Below are 17,751 nucleotides of genomic sequence, written 5' to 3'. Positions count from 1 at the left end.
ATTGTATAACATAATTGTAATTAGATTCTTAGGAATAGGGAGCAGAAAAAATGTTTGAAAAATTTCCAAATATGATGAAAACTATAAACCTACAGAACCAAGAGTTGCTCAGCAAATCCCAAGCAAGAAAAACATAAAGAAAACCACAAAACACATAATAATCAAATTGCTGAAATCCCATGATAAATGCAAAATCCTAAAGCAACCATGGGATGGTAGGGAGGGAAACAGAAGGGGAAATACAGATAAAAATTTCTCTGATTTCTGATCAGAAACAATGCAAACCATGTAACAATAGGACAATACTAAAGTGCTATCAACCTAAAAGTATATCCAGTGAAAATCTTCCGAAATAAAAGCAAAATAAAGACACTTTTAGCAAACAGAATCTGAGCAAATTTAAATACAGAAGAATAGTACAACACTAAATATTAATGGATGAAAGAAAAATATTGTAGATTGAACGCAAAAAGGAACAAGGAACTTCTACTACAGCCAAGATGGAGTAAGCCCACTAAATCCTATTATCCTGCAGCTGACAACCAAAAACTCTGGACAAAATACAAAAACAACTATCAAGGGACTCTGAAAAGTAAATGAAACCAGAAATATTGAGGAAGAAAGTCAAAACTTGGAAAAGCAACTCATAAGGATACCTGGAGAAATCCTTTCTTTCTGGCCAAAAGGCCAGGAAAAGGGCCCTGTGATCCAGAGGGTATGGAGGGAGATCTCCACTTCTTTGCTTGTTCTTCTCTTTTTTTCTCATTTCACGATAAGCCCTCAAGAGAGCTAGCTTAGCTGGTGGTGTCAGCAGCCAAAATTCTAACAGAAACCCTGTAAAAAACACATCTTTCAGGCCAGAAGACTGGGTAGAAGGGACCCCTTCAGGCCAAAGAGTATGGAGAGAATCCCTGTTTTGTTTCTCTTTATCTGTTTTGCCTGAAGGCAACCCTAGTTGCAGGAGTTGTGCCACAGTTGTACAAGTGGGTAAAACTGAGTTTAAGGAAAATCTAGAAAAGGAGAGAGATGGAGAAGGAAATATGTTAATTCTGTAAAGAAAATGACCCAAGGTTCCAGCTCACCTGTGAGCGGCACTTGTGTGGACAGACTCAAAGCAACAAAACAAAGGCTTTAGGAACAAAACTAATGTTTAAACCACACTCAAGTGTCAGACCAAACAACATAATGTTCAAATTTTCCAGGATGAAACCTAAAACTACACAATATGTAAAGAAGAACAAAAAAAGTGACCAATTCTTAAGGAGAAAGATAATCAACAGATGCCAAAAACAAGATGATCAGTTGCTGAAATTATCAAAGACTTTAAAGAAGCTGTTATAACTATGTTCCATGAAGTAAACATAAACACTCTGGAAAAGAGATGGAAAGGTGGTTCTCAGTAAGTAAACAGAAATTTTTTAATGGAAAATTTAAACTGAAAAATATATCTAAAATAAAAAATTATCACAAAATGGAGATGACAGAGTAAAGATTCAGTAAACTTGAAGACAAATCATAGAAACTGTCCAATCTGCAGAACTGAAAGAAAAAAAATTTGAAAAAATAAATGAGCAGAGCCTCAAGAGCATGTGAGACTATATCAAAAGGTCTAACAGTTGTGCAATTAGAGTACCATAGGGGAGTAGAAAGATATTGGTACAGGGGAAAAAAAAGGAAATAATGGCTAAAAAACTCCCCAAATATCATGGAAGACCTAAATTTACAGATCAAGAATCTCAACAAATTGCAAAGAGGAGAGAATCAAATAAATTTTCATGCACAGATTCATCATAATAAAACTTCTGAAAACCAATGACAAAGGAAAAATCTTGAAAATAGCTACATATAGGGAAGAACAATTTAATGACAGAACGCTCACCAGAAACTATGAAAGAGAGGAACAACATTCTTAAAGAGCAAAAAGAAAAGAACTGTCCACCCAGAACTCTGTGCCCAGTAAAAATATTCTTCATAAACGAAGGGGGAATAAGGACATTCAGATAAGGGAAAACCTAAGAGAATTTGTTACCAGAAGGCCTGTTCTAAAAGAAATTCAAAAGGGTATTCTTTAGATTGATGGAAAATGATAAAATAGGGAAATCTGGAGCTTTAAGAAAGAAGGAAAAACAAAAGAAATGGTATGTATCTGAGTAAATATAAAGGACAAGTTTTCTCCTCTTAAGTTATTTAAAATACAAATAACTGCTGAAAGAAAAAATTGTAAATATTGTCTAGCAGGATTTTAAGTTATGTAGATATAACACATATGACAACTATAATATTAAGGGGGTGGATAAAGGGACATATATAGTTGTAAGCCTTCCATATTTTACTTGAAGTAGTAAACTGTCAACTCAAAATAAACTGTGAAAGTCTATACATATATAAAATTCCAAGAGCAAATACTAAAATAACAATAGAAAAAGATGTAGCAAAAAAATAGATAAATTAAAACTGAAAAATATTCAACTAACTCAAAAGGTGCCAGGAAAGAGACAAGAGAAAAACAAAAACCAGAAAGAGAGAATAATAATGATAATAATAATAATAAAAATTGTAGATCTAAATCCAACCATATCAAATATAACGTTAAATACAAGTGGTCTAACACACCAAGTAAAAGATGGACATTGTGAGACTGAATTTTAAAAAAACACATAAAATCCAACCATACGTTTTCAATAAGAAATATACTTTAAATAAATATATAGATTAAAAGTAAAAGGATAGAACAGATATACCATGTTAGCACTAATCAAAAGAAAGCTGAATGGCTATATTAATATCAAAGAAACTTCAAAATATGAATATCATTAGAGATAAAAAGAGATATTGCATAAAATCAAAGAGGCAAATTATGAAGAATACATACCAATCCTAAATGTGTAGGCACATAATAACAGAGCTTCAAAATAACAGAGCTTCAAAATAGAGAAACAAAACATGATAGAATTGAAAGGAGAAAGAGGCAAACAAAAACCTAGAGACTTTAGCACTCCTCTATTGGTGACACATATAACAGACAGAAAACCAAGGATATAAAAGACCTGAACAACACTATTAACCAAATTGACCTAATTGACATTGATTGAACATTCCACCCAACATAACAGAAAACATGTTCTTTTCAAGTATGCATGGAAATTCAGCAAGATAAGGGCCATAAAATAAACCTTAACAAATTTTAAATTATTGAAAGCAAACCAAATATATTCTCAGACCGTATCAGAATTGAACTAGCAATCAGTGAAAGAAAGATATCTGGAAAATCCTCCAAATATTAAGAAATAAAACATACTTATATATAACCATGGGTCAAAGAGAAAGCCAAATGGAAAATTAGAAAATACTTTAATTGAACGTAAATGAAATTTCATTACAACATAAAGAAATTTGTACGATGCAGCTAAAGCAGTTATTAGGGAGAAATTTTAGCATTACATGATTATATTTGAAATAGAGGGAAAAAATCTCACATCAATGATCTTAAGAAACTAGAAACAATTAGAGCAAATTAAACCCAAGGCAAACAAAATGAAGGAAAGATAATAAAACCAGAGCAGAAATCAATGAAATTTGAATAAGAAAAATAATATAGAAGAAATCAGTATCACAAAAGTTTTTTTTAATTCAATAAAATTGGTAAATTGGTCATTCTCTAGCCAGAATGATGACAAAGAAAAGAGGGAGATGATGCAAATTACCAGCATCAAGAGTAAAAGAAGGAACATCACTACTGACCCTACAGACATAAAAAAAAAAAGGGAATATTATGAACAACCTAACTTGCATTAATTCAACAAATAAGATGAAATGAACCAATTACTTTAAGTATACAAACAAACTACTAAAATTCACTCAAAAATAAACAGATAATCTGAATAATCCTATAATTATTAAATAAATCTACTTAGTAATTAAAAACACTCCAGCTGGGGCTTCCCTGGTGGCGCAGTGGTTGAGAGTCTGCCTGCCAATGCAGGGGACACGGGTTCGTGCCCCAGTCTGGGAAGATCCCAATGCCGCGGAGCGGCTGGGCCTGTGAGCCACGGCCTCTGAGCCTGCGCGTCTGGAGCCTGTGCTCCGCAACGGGAGAGGCCACAACAGTGAGAGGCCCGCGTACCACAAAAACAAACAAACAAACAAACAAAAAAACACTCCAGCAAAGACTACACCAAGCCAAGATGGCTTCAGTAACAAATTCTACTAAAAATAATTGAAGAATTGAATTCTCTTCCAGGAAAAAGAAGAGGGAGCACTTCCCAACTCATTTTATGATCCCAGCATTACCTAGACCCTAAAGCTTGTCAAAGACATGAAAAGAAATCTATAGACCAGTAATCTTCATGAACATGCAGAAATCCTCAACAAGGTGTTAGTGAGCTGATTCAACAATATGTAAAAAGGAAAATAAGGGGCTTCTCTGGTGGCTCAGTGGTTGAGAGTCCGCCCGCTGATGCAGGGGACACAGGTTCGTGCCCCGGTTCGGGAAGATCCCACATGCTGCAGAGCGGCTGGGCCCGTGAGCCATGGCCGCTGAGCCTGCGCGTCCGGAGCCTGTGCTCCACGATGGGAGAGGCCACAACAGTGAGAGGCCCGAGTACAGCAAAAAAAAGGAAAATAAGTCATGCCCATGTGGGGTTTATCCAGGGAATTTAAAGCTAATTTAACATTTGAACATTAAATACTGTAGTTCATCATATTTATCAAAAAAATAAAGTAGAAGTAGAAAAACCATATGATCACCTCAATAGAAGCTCAGTCTGAGGGAAGCCAGACACCAGGTCACAAGGATGTTCCAACAGTCCTGTGGACTGGACCACCTGGTGAAGAACTGAGGCCTCATCAGTAGCCAGCATCAGATGGCCAGCCATGTGAGCAAAGCACCTTGTAAGTAAATTCTGCAGCCACAGTCAAGCTTTAAGATGACTGCAGTTTCGGCTGATATCTGCCCACAATGAGAGACTCCACGCAAAATGCACCAAGTCAGGCTTTTCCCAAATTCCTAACTCACAGGAACTGTAAAAGATAATAAATTATTTACTACTATTTTGAGCCACTAACTTTGGGGGTGATTTCCTATGCAGTGTTGGATAACCAATACATAGAAATACAAATTAAAACCACAATGAAATGCCACCACACATTGACAATACCAAGTATTTTCAAGGGTGTGGATGGAGCAAGTAAAACTCTCATACACCACTGATGAGAGTATAATATGGTACAGCTACCTTGGAAAAATAGTTTTTCAATTTCTAATAATGTTAAACATGCATTTACCATACAATCCAACAATTCCATAATTGATTTAAGAGAAGTGACAACATATGTCCACAAAATGAATTATACACAAAATGTTCATAACAGCTTTAGTCACGAGAGCCCCAAACTTGAAACAATTTAATGGTCCATCAACAGATGCATGGATAAATAAATTGTAATACAGTTGACCCTTAAACAATGCAGAAATTAGGGGCACCTACCCTCCTTACAGTTGAAAATCTGCATATAATTTATATTTGGCCCTCCCAATACAGGGTTCAGTTCCTCCATATCTGTCGTTCCACATCAGTGGATTCAAACCACTGCGGACTGTGTAGTATTTACTGTTGAAAAAAATCCACATATAAGTGAACCCTCGCACTTCAAACCCATGTTGTTCAAGGATCAACTTGTATGTTCATACAATGAGATACTACTGAGCAATAAAAAGAAACAAACTACTAATACACACAACTACACAACAAAATCTTAAAAGCATTGGAATTCTATGCGAAAGAAGCCAGACACAAAAGAGAATATACTGTATGACTCCATTTATATGAACCTCCAGAACAGACAAAACTAATCTACTGCGATAGAAATAAAATCAGACATTGCCTAGGGCAGGACGTACAGGGGGTTCACTGCAAAAGGTCAAGAAAGACCTTTTAGGGGTTGACGGAAATGTTCTATATACTGTAATAATTAAGACGGTGGTTACACAGATGTATACATTTATCAAACAAATCAAACAGGTGCATTTTATTATATGTGAATTATACTTCAATAAAATTGAAAATAACCATTAGATAATGTTGGTCGTAAGTTCAGACACCAGTGCAAAAATAATCCTTCCAGACCAAAAATAATCAAGTGTTCCTCCCTTCCTCCTTCCCTCTCCCTCTCCCCTTTCTCTTTCTGTCACTCTTTTGGTCTCGTTTTCTATATCTATGCATCTCAGTGTCCAGAAGATAATTCCTGCCCTCTATTTTCCTGGGTTACCTCTTCTTATACATTCCTCTCTCAGTTTCCCCACTTATATCTCTGTCATTCTCATTTTTCTCTCTTTATATATATAAATATTGTTGTGTTTCTGCCCACCTTTTTCTGTCTGCTCTATATTTTTTTCTCTTCTTTGACCTGAATATAAGACCAAAGAGTTTTGAAATTTTTGATTTATTTATTGAATATTTTATTTGTTAATTTTGACTGAGTGCAAGAAATGTTTATTTTATTTAAAATATTTTACTTATTTAAAATAAAATTAAGAGTTATTACATGTAACTTACATGGTCCTTGGTTGTTACTTTTCCCTCTGTGAGTTAATGACCTCATTTGTAACAAGGCCCCCCCTTCCCTGCTTTAGGAAGTTTCTGAAGAATCCATTCTGGCCACCAATGGAAGAAATATAATCAAGAACTGGGGAAAAAACTAACACTTGTTGAATACCAACTGTGTGTCAGGGCTTACTACATGCCTTATCCTATTTAATTATCACAGTAACCCTGGGAGGTGGGTATTATTTTTCTCACTTTACAAATAAGAAAAACTGAAGTTCAAAGAAGAAAATAAGTAGCCTTGGGCTTCAACCCCAAATCTTTGACTTATTATTTTACCCATTATTTAGAATAGGATATTTTACTTTTGATTTTGCACAAGTCCAATTCCTTGATAGGAAAATGTATAAATAAATGGTGTTATATTCATATAAAGGAATACAACGCAGCAATTTAAGAAAAAGAAAGAAAGAATGCTGGTACACACAACGACATTGATGAACCCCAAAGAAATCATGTTGAGTAAAAAAAGCCAGACACAAAATAGTACATGTGATATGGTTCCATCTACATGAAATTCAAAAATAGACAAAACTAATGGCTGAGAAGGACGGTTACCTTAGTTAGAGGGCGGATACAGACTGCAAAAGGACAGGAGCAAGCTTTCTGGAGATGCTACAAATGTTCTGCATCTTCATCTGGACAGTGATTATATGGGTGTTGTATATGTGAATTATCATCAAGCTGTACAGAAGATCAATGCACTCAACCCACTTTATTGTATTTACTGTCCCTTAATTAAAAAACAAATCATTTTCTGACGCTAAAATACAGGTTCCTATGTCCCACTACCAGAGATCCATTTCCAGAGAATTCTGGAATTGAGCAAACTGATTTCAATGAAAGAATCTAACTTTAGGAACCTTGGGGAAGGGCTACACAACCCCTTCTCAGTTCTTCTGAGCTGTTAACTGAAACTTAAGGCCTGCCTCAAAGTCTGGGACCTTGTACAGCTGCTCCTAACGCCAAGGGTTGGCTGAAACCATGGATGGATAAAGCAGAAACTTAGTACCTTTCATGATCTTGTATATTCATTTTTTCTACTGCCTTATATATTTATTCCTGAATAATCCAGACTGAAGCCTTCCACATAGGTTATCTCATACAATGCTCGTAGCGAATCCATGAGGTAGTCAAGACAAGATCTGTACTATCTCCTTTAGGAACAAACACCCAGAGGCTCAAGGAGTTGCACACTATTTCAAATCCAATAAAGGAAAATATCATAAAAGAATCTAGGCCTCCTAGCTCCTAATCTAGTGTTCAGTTCACCGAAGAATATTTATTTTAATTATCTGGGCTGAGAATGTAAAAAGGATCTATAGAGGAGTTCTGCCCATGCCCACCCTCATGAACCTATTCCAGTGAAAACTGAATAAAACATAAATAAGAGAAAAAGAAAAATATAGCCAATGGCTTAGATTTTCCTTCTGATTTCTTTTGGCTAGTTGCCTGATTTCCTTTAAGCATGCTTAGATTTCTTTTTTTTACTTTCATACTTTTTTTTCATACCTACCCTTTAGCATTTTCCTTACTCCAGGGAATTCTGGCTGCCTACCTCTTCATGCACCTGTTGTTACTTAGCCAGAAAGGGACGATTCAAGGAAAAAAGACTCTTAATTAACCATTTGGTTAGGTGAATCTGCCCCAAGGGAGCTCTCCTCCTGCCCTGTTCTGGGGCCTCCCACTTTCTGGAATGCCTAGGTTATATCACCAAATGAATCTGACAAAATTTCCCTGGGAAAGGACCCAAGCTCAGAACAGTCCAGCTGGAAATTTCATCACAAGATTTACTGAAGAAAATAAAAGTTGTTCTGAGAAATGTGGCTCACCCAAAAAGGCACTGGGGTACCTCCCCGCTTCCACTACCTCACCCCCAGGCCAACGCTCACTTTTAACTGCTCCTATCTCACACCTTTACTGTGTGAAAGAGCCCAGGTCATCACTAGGTTAAGAAACACTGGCCACAACCTAGATCGGAGGACAAGGCAATGGTTCTAAGGAAGAAAGCATCCACAGGGCTCCTTGCAGCTCTCCCCACATGACCCCTGGACCTATAACCATCCTCACCAACACCCATCTTCTTCTACTCCCAAGCACAGATGATGTCCATGTGCATCTTTTGGAGGCAATGGCTCATCTCTGGCTCACAAAAAAAACCACCACCTATAAAATCCAGTGTAGATGCTTAACAGCTTATTTTAGGTTGAGATATTTTCCTAAGTCAGCCTCCCATTCAAGTCCATGGGCTATGTGTCTCCATGGAATTTCAAAGATTTAATTGCTTTTCATGGGCTCATGTCCATTACCATTTAGGACTTTCCATCTCTCCACATGACAATGAAGAGTGAAGCTAGAAGTGTACAGGAAGGGCACAGCTCCAGCTAATTACAATAAAGGAGTTATCAGAGGCCAGTGGTCCAGCAGGTCTGTGGACATGGTGGGGCCTGGACTGCACAGATCACTCTCAGGGAAGATCCACCATCTAAAAACCACTGTTCTGTAATGCCTCTATCTTTTTCTTCCTTGGCATTAGTTTTCACACTTTCACAAAGTTAAGGCTTGGTTTATTTCTACAGAAGAACAAAGAATTGGATTGTAAATATGCTACTTAAATCTCTGGACTGAATCCAAGGTCAAAAGACCTATAAGAGGATAATAGTTGATAGGAATAAAGTAAATACCACACCTCAACGCCCCTTCTCATCTATATTTCTGGGAAAACCAGGCCTTCCATGATTGGACAATAGAAACTACCACCCTGGCCACTCCCTACTTCCACTGGATCTCACCTCTTATCTCTTAGGTATTAGGAGTTAGTTGCATGGGGAACGCACAGTACCACAATTTCTGCCAGGGTTGCCACATATTGCCACACATGAGGACTGCACAACTCCAGATGGCACCATTCAAATAGGCTAAAATGTATATAGAACCCTTGGAATTGTGGAGTGCACAACCTATACAACCAGATGCTGGGGTGTTGCTGCTTCTAGGAAAAATTATAACTGTTCATATTGATGGAGCAGTTTATGATGTGTCAGGCATTGGGTTAAGGATTTACATGCATCACCTAATTTAATATTCATGACGACATCTTGAGATAGGAACTATTACTATACCCATTTTTCAAAAGATGAAACTGGCCTTAAAGATTTTAAGAAATGTAGTCCAGTGGTTAAGATTCTGCATTCCCAATGCAGGGGGCCCAGGTTTGATCCCTGGTCAGGGAACTAGATCCCGTGTGCCACAGTGAAGACCCGGCACAGCCAAATAAATAAATATTTTTTAAAATTCTCCTCCTCAATTAAAAAATAAACAAAACAACTTTCAAAAAAAAAAAAAAGATTTTAAGAAAAATTTCCAAGTCATGGCTATTGCCCAACAAATATTTATTGTATGGCCTTCTGACAAAGATAATGTAAAGCTTCTCCTCTATTTATATGTCTTGGTTGCTTCTAACATGAACCTTGAGATGATTCCTGTAGTGGAAAGAGCTCTGATTTGAAGGCAGGATCTGTGGTCCTAGTCAGTTACTATCACATGCTCTAGCAACTCATAACCTCTCAACACATAAATGAAAGTTTCTAGTTCTAAAACTTTCTATCTGAATGTCCTTGAAAAAATGTTATCAAACTTCTGGATTCCAGTTACTCCATTTATAAAATAAAGCAAATACTTGCTCTTCCTACTGTAGGATTGCTAACAATAATAAATATTAAAGTGATTTATAAAGTTCCATACAACTGTAATAGGACATCAAGAATGGCTATTTAAAAAAGCAAAATGTCTTTTATAAATCAGGCTGGGCAAATTTCTATGAAGTGAAGTTGTCAGGCAGTAATGTTAAGAGTAGCAGTAGGCTGCAGCTTTTGCTCACACAACTCTCCTCTTCTCCTACCCGCAGGCCCATCCCTCTTCACTTTCAGCAGACAAACTGCCTTATAAAAGCACTCATTTATATTAACGATAACACTCTCCTCCAACATCTCACACACAAACCCCTTATGAATCTTATTTCTCTTTTGTAAATTTGTGAAAGGGTCAACTGGATTTAGAAGAATCCCATCTTTCAAACAGCTGTATATATTCTCAGCATTTCAAAGGATTTTCAGTACCGGTAGGAGTTCACCAAACCTAGAACTGATCTCATCTTCTCAAGACCCAGGTACCTTTTGTCTTGCCCAAGGACTTGATGCCACACACACCTATAAATGCATCTTAGATGCATAGTCCTAGGTGAGTGTGCCTCCCCCTACTGAATATACCAAAACCCCAGAGAAACACTCTGTTTAATCTGGGGACAGAGAAGAATAAACTCAGTAATTTCAAAATATTTTTTCCAAGATACTAACAATCTTCTTGTAAGCACTTCTGACAAACTTCAGAGTTACATATGCAGTTATTTTCTTTTCCCCTTGGAAACATCAATACCCAGAGAATCTCAAGAGTTGTAACCCAAAATATCCTGATTCCTGCCGCTGGTCCCCATCCTGGCTCTCCTGCCTGTTGCGGTTTCCCAACATTTGAAAATACAGAACTGATTAATTATGAATGCTTGTCTGACCCACATCTCACCTTACACTTTTGCTCCCTTGGAATTCCATTCCATAGCCAGAGGAATATCAATTTCAGAAAATAAGGTTTCCCTGATATCCAACCTGAAGTTTCCTTCCGAAAGTCTCATCCTATTACTTCTGTGGGCCACACTAAATAACTCTTCTTCTTCACTGCCACTTTCCCTCCTCAGAGATTTGTAGATTGTTACCATGGCTTTCCCTTCATCACCACTTAGCCCAGCCATATATATTTAATTCTTTTCATCTTTCATCATAAATCAGTCCCTTCCACTCTTAAATCAGCTCCCTGCTCTTCTCTGGACTAGTTCCAACCCTCCCAATTCACCTCCAATAACCGATATCCCTTCTGGGAGCTCCAGTTTCTCCTCTTTATCTTCCTTCTCTCTCTTTGCCCTTTCCAGAAATGAAATGGGAAGGGACTGACAGTTATGTGAGGTCGAGGGTCAAGGGGTGTTGCATTGCATACACCTACTCTGAATTGCTTAGGCCTCTCCATGGTACATATAAAGTCCCAAATCATATATCGCCTTTCTTGGAAACAGGGAAACAGGCCCTCTTACCCCACAGGTCATTATCCTCTAGGCCTCTGCATGGAGGATGGCAGAAGCAAGATGTCAAAACATCTACAAAACAGGTTACAAAGTGGAGCTATGGGCAACGTGGTAGCCTCCAGGCAGACAACTTTTTTGTGGTTTGGGCTGTCCCAAGATAGTGCACACCATTTGTACAGTCCCAGAAGCTGTCTCTCTACCTCTTTTCCATGAATGGGTGAATGGGTGCTCTGGGGAACTACTTCAGACTTCGAAATGTTGATCCCATTTATGAATTCAAAACAACCCACAAAGAAAAGACATTAGCATGTCATGCATTATAAGGTCTCTTAGACATTCTTTTGTTCTGTCAGATAGCCCAAACTGCAAATGATATGAAGGCATTGCTTTGTCCTGACTAGGTGCCTTCCATTTTTTACCACATTCTTAGCCATGGTCCTGCTCTGGTTTGGTACCCTGTCTTTAGTCTGAGATAAATGGACTGCCCCAGGCCCCTCAACACAAGGGGTGGAAGAAGACCCATCCTCTCCGCTTCCCTCCCCACAGATAGTCCCATCAGCAAGATTACGCCCCTCTAGACCAGACCACTAGTTACTTGGGCAGAAGCAGGGAGAAATTTACCGAGTTGTGCCTATTTTCCTTTGCTTAATTGAAGATCCTATGTCACAGAACAGGTAAATGCCTTTTCTATAAATCAGAGTCTATATAAAAAGAAGAAACCCATTTCCTCAAACATGATAAACAGTAAAATCAATCCAAGTGTGAGAACCTAAGCTTCAATTTTCATACAAGAAAATGAATGAAACCACAATAGTATATGCTGCCCCAAACATGAAACATGATATGGAAGGGTGTGTCCACTCCCTCCACAGGGAATCTTAAGTGGAGACTGTATCTAAATGAGGTTGGGGAGGCAGTGGTAAAGCGAGAAGCTAGGCCTCTAGTCCTGCATGGCCGGCTGCCTAACTGCAGACAGCATATGTCTCAGAGCAGGAGAGTCCAGCCTGTTCCAAGTGTGGTCACCACAAGGCCTGAAGCGCTTTTCAGTTAAGCTGTCTGTCTCTCTGGAGGTCATGGGGACCTCATCCAGTTACACTTAGTGTCTTATTTGATCCCATCAATAAACATTTGATCCCAATCCTGATGAAAAATGCTTGGCCAAAATTTCTAGCCTTTTAATAGCAGAATCCTGGCTCTTTCTAAAACCACCATTGCTAGATGTATCGAATGATGCGTAAGGGTTTGGTCCAGCTGCCAAACGGACTGTGTTGCTGACGGAGGACTTGGGATGCTCATTGTGCTTCCCTACTGCCAGTAGCAGAGCAGCTCCTGGAGCACACTAATCTCTACATGAAACTCCCTCACTCGGCAGCTTCAACTCCCTATCTAACGCTTGACTGGAGTATATTCTTCAAAAGCATTAAGCGTGTGACTCTTCACAGGCAACACTGATAATTTCAAGCAACCTGCCTGTTTATAGTAGGTAAGTTCAGGGCTGTAGAAAGGGCCCTTTTTGCCTATCATCAACATCTACACTGCTAGAGCCTATGGTCATTTAACAAGAAATGATGGGAAGGTTCCAGACATGCTCAGAGACATGAAAGTGGAAGAAAATCTGCATTTCCAGAGAAATAATTTTTATATCCATTACAAAAACATTAAGCACTAAAAGAGAACGTAGCATGTATAAACCACAGAAGCCAAGACAACATTAAAGCACAGCTGTTCTTTACAAAAGTATCTGTAGTGTATGGAGGTTCCTTAAAAAACTAAAAATAGAACTACCAGATGACCCAGCAATCCCACTACTGGGCATATACCCTGAGAAAACCATAATTCAAAAAGAGTCATATACCACAATGTTCATTGCAGCAATATTTACAGTAGCCAGGACATGCAAGCAACCTTAGTGTCCACTGACAGATGAATGGTAAAGAAGATATGACACATATATACAATGGAATATTACTCAGCCATAAAAAGAAATGAAATTGAGTTACTTGTAGTGAGGTGGATGGACCTAGAGACTGTCATACAGAGTGTAGTAAGTCAAAAAGAGAAAAATATCGTATGCTAACACATATATATGGAATCCTATATATATATATATATATATATATATATATATATATATATATATATATATATGGTTCTGAAGAACCTAGGGGCAGGACAGGAATAAAGATGCAGATGTAGAGAATGGACTTGAGGACATGGGGAGGGGGAAGGGTAAGCTGGGACGAAGTGAGAGTGTGGCATGGACATATATACACTACCACATGTAAAATAGATAGCTAGTGGGAAGCAGCTGCATAGCACAGGGAGATCAGCTCGGTGCTTTGTGAACACCTAGAGGGGTGGGATAGGGAGAGTGGGTGGGAGACGCAAGAGGGAGGAGATATGGGGATATATGTATATGTATAGCTGATTCACTTTGTTATAAAGCAGAAACTAACACACCATTGTAAAGCTGTTATACTCCAATAAAGATGTTTAAAAATATATAAATAAATTAGTTCCAAAAAAATAAAATTATCTGTAGTGAGACAACAGTATTGGCCTCCTATCTCAGTTCACAGAAGGCACTGTCAAATTCATCAGACCCTGTCTCTTACCATGAGCTAGTGTAAATTCCAAAACTGAACACAAAGGGGTCATTTTAGGTGCCAATGCCGTTAATGCTAATGCTGAAATATGCATCCAGACTCTGTTTTCCATGCGGACCACATACCAGTATGCCTTCTCTGCAATGACTGAGAAACCTCAGCTTCTGAATATCCCTGCTGCATTAGACTATTGGGTATATGTGGGAGCATGTGTGTGTGTTGGGACAAGCATGGGAGATACTTGTAGCTCTACAATGGGCTTTTTTTCAATGCTTTCCATCCAATGAATACAAGACATTAGTAACCAGTGGAGCATAAGAATTTCATTTATTTCTGACAACAAAAATGACAGAAAAGATGCTGGGTTTTGCCCAATGAAATTAGTGTAGGCTTTTAAAAGTCATGCTTTCTTTTCTGTGCTTTCTCATTCACTTACATTGTGTATTTTATTGACAAGCCTTTCCCCAATGGTCTTACAAGAGAAACATCCATTCAAAGCCACCTGGTTTTCCCAGTCAATGGATATTATGGGAAGAGGTAGAAGTAAGTGTCTGCATAAACACCCCCAACTCAGTGAATATGGGAAGAAAATGAGAGTAAATGAAACAGAAACCCCATTTCAGGAGTCTCCAGAAGAGAGATCTGCAGTGAAACAGGCCTGCCAGAGACTGTCATCCAGATCTGTTGCTGTAGATATTCAAGCTAAGAATTGGAGAGAAGGAACTGGGGACAGGGAAAGAAAGGGAAATCAACTATTGTCTCTTCCTGGCTTCAGAGTGACTCCCCAAAGGAAACAATCTTGGCAACTTTGCTCCCTCTCTCCACAGCTCCCTCCTGTCCCCTGTCCCTTAGTTCCTCTAGGGCTCTCCCAACACATCTGAGAGGAAGAACAAGAGTCTGTGAGTGGATAGCAGCCTGGGGTTAGGTGGAGAGCAGAATGAATTAATGAAGAAGAGGCAATTTCTAGGTAAGCCAACATTTGGATGGGATAGCTGGGTGGGATTCAGTAATATGAAAAGGAGTTCTATATTCCATGAGAAAGTGTATCACATTTCCAAAATCTGTGGAGGCCAGGAAGAGGAACAAAGCGAAAAGAAGAAGGGCAACAGTTTTGAGATCTAGAACCAAGCTCTCAGAACACAGACTAGAGGGATTTCAACTGTCCCAGGAGCCCCAGAAGAAGGGCATCCAATCTTGGCTGAGACCCTGTGTAAAGTCAGTAGAAAGAGTTATTCTTCCAAGAACAGGAAACTTTTTTCCCAACTTGGTTGCTGGGGAGGAAAGGAGAGTCCCTTGGGGAGTGACTGCGTTCAGGGAGAAAATAAGAAAATACAGTCTAACTGGGGAAGGAGGTTTGTGGAAGGAGGAAAGAAAGCTAAGAACCGCAGGCTGAGGTTTTGGAAACGAGGGTTAGTTGATAGTGGTTGCAAATTGATGCCTGTAAGAAACCAAATCCCGAAACGCTCGGGCGGGAGCTGCTCACCGGTCCCGGTCGCGAAGATCTGGAAGAGAAGGCGGGGCTGGGAGGCGCGGATCGCAGCGGACAGCCTTCCCTCTCTGCCCACTTCCGACGCCTTCTTCTCGGGCATCAGGCGGATCCTCAGCCGTCCTTCGCCGTGGCGAATCCACCAGCTGAACAGCTCAGTGAGGTTGAACTGGAGCAGCCCCGCAGTCGCCTCCCCTGGGGGCCCTACACAGCCCTCAAGGATCGCCTCCTCTCCCAGCTCCAGCACCAGCTGCTTGGCGCGCCGGAGCTTGCGAACCGAGCCTCCCTTCAGCACCCTGGACAGCGTCCATGCCCGGGCCGGGGCGGGAGAACTGGCGCCGGGTGGTGGCCCCACCAGCCTAAGCAGTGGGGCGCAGTCAAGAGCCAGCGAGCCGCGCGCCTCCAGCCGGCCGGCCCTCGGCTCCGAAGGGGACGGCGGCGGCAGCAGCAGGTCCCGAGCATAGACGCGAAAGAGAGAGGGTACCACAAAGTCCACCGCCAGGCTCTTCCTCTGCAGGCGCGAGTAGCTGAGCGGCTCCCGGGGCTGCAGCGCCGACCCCATGGCTGGTGAACCCACGCGCTGGCCGGTCTCGGTCCCGGTCCCGGAGCCTGAGGCTGCCGGTGAAAGCAGCAGCAGTAGCAGCCACAGAAGCCCTGTGGCTCCCATCCCGCCAAAGGGGGATTGTTTATACTAGTCTCCCGAGTCTCCGGGATCCAGCCTCGCCCTCCGCTCCCCCCAGCCCCCCCAAATGGGAAAGGGCTCCGAACAGTCGTTGGTCCTGAAGGGCTCCTTCCACCTTTTCTCAGGGGGGTTGTGCGTGCACTCGATTCCCTCTCCTCCAACTGCAAGGAGGCGAGCAGGAATCTCAACAAAACGCTGCTGGAGGCTCAGGGGCGTGTCAAGAGACCCTGAAGCGCGAAGGTTTCGGCAGCTGGGACCCTGTGCCTCTCGCGCGCCGCGCGGAATGTCGCGCCCGCGTCCGTAGCTCCCCGCGCTCTGGAACGAGAGAGACTACTATGGTTGAAGGGAGATGGCAATTGGATACCGTCCTCTCCTGCTCGTCGCGGCCTGAGCTGTGGTGTGTCCGCTCTCGAGCGGCCTCCAATGCTCTGCAACTTTCCTGTTGGGAACGGTGGCTTAGAGCTGTTGTCTGCTGTCCTGGCCGCCTCCTGAGCTGCTTTCGGCCCTTCTGAGCTCCTTTTCCTCGTCTGGGGGGGGGGGGGGGAAGGGGGGGTGACCGAGGGCACCGGCTTCCTTCTCTCGCACCCTCCTTCGACCCTCCGCAGCGGGAGGTCTTCGGACTGCACTTCTCGCTGAACTTCTGGACCTGAGTCGAGCCCCCGCCGCTCAAGTTTTCAGCGTCCTTGCTCTCCTCCGGCGTCTCAAGAGTTCCCAGGCACCAGAGCGGCCCTGGCGGCAGCAGCGGAGTGAAAGCATTCAGGGCCCGAGAGCCCGAAATCTTGCTGCCCCCTCCTCACTCACCAGCAGCTCCCGCGTCTTTTGTGGCTGGCCAGAGCGCGGCCGGAAGTCGCCTCTGTGCTCCGCGACCCTCCGGACCGCTGCAGCGGGGGTGCCAGCTGCTACCACCGCTGCCGCCCCCGGAGCCGCTCTATCGCAGCTGCCTGGGCGTCCGCCACTTACAGCTGGAGGAGCAGAGAGCGCGAGCCCAGAGCTGGCCGGGCCGAGGCGGGGGCGGGGCTCGAATGCCACCTCCTCTCCGCAGCTGGGCCCACTCAGCCCCGCCCCGCCCCGCTCGCACCCGCCAGCCAATGGCGCGGCGAGGTCGGCTTCCTATGCAAATCTGCAGAGGCCTCGGCTTTCATTGAGAAAAGCACAGAGCCCGCCCCGCCCTCCATCCATCCCTCCTCCCTCTCTCCCTCCTTCCCCTCCTCCAGATTCCCTGCCCTATTTCGCGGCTGTGTGAA

At 41.6% G+C, this 17,751-nt stretch overlaps 1 protein-coding gene across 1 annotated transcript in view; it reads right to left on the bottom strand.

Annotated features, from left to right (window-relative positions):
- ALK (ALK receptor tyrosine kinase) overlaps positions 1-16,492 on the bottom strand; it is a 746,244-nt gene extending 729,752 nt beyond the window's left edge. Inside the window, exon 1 of the mRNA XM_065890834.1 lies at positions 15,823-16,492. Coding sequence (XP_065746906.1) covers positions 15,823-16,492 — 670 coding nt within the window. The remainder of the gene's footprint in view (positions 1-15,822) is intronic.
- Between the last annotated feature and the right edge of the window lie 1,259 nt (positions 16,493-17,751).

The sequence above is a fragment of the Phocoena phocoena genome, chromosome 14 (assembly GCF_963924675.1).
Source record: "Phocoena phocoena chromosome 14, mPhoPho1.1, whole genome shotgun sequence".
NCBI classification, from domain to species: domain Eukaryota; kingdom Metazoa; phylum Chordata; class Mammalia; order Artiodactyla; family Phocoenidae; genus Phocoena; species Phocoena phocoena.
This window is presented reverse-complemented; position numbering and strand designations above follow the sequence as displayed.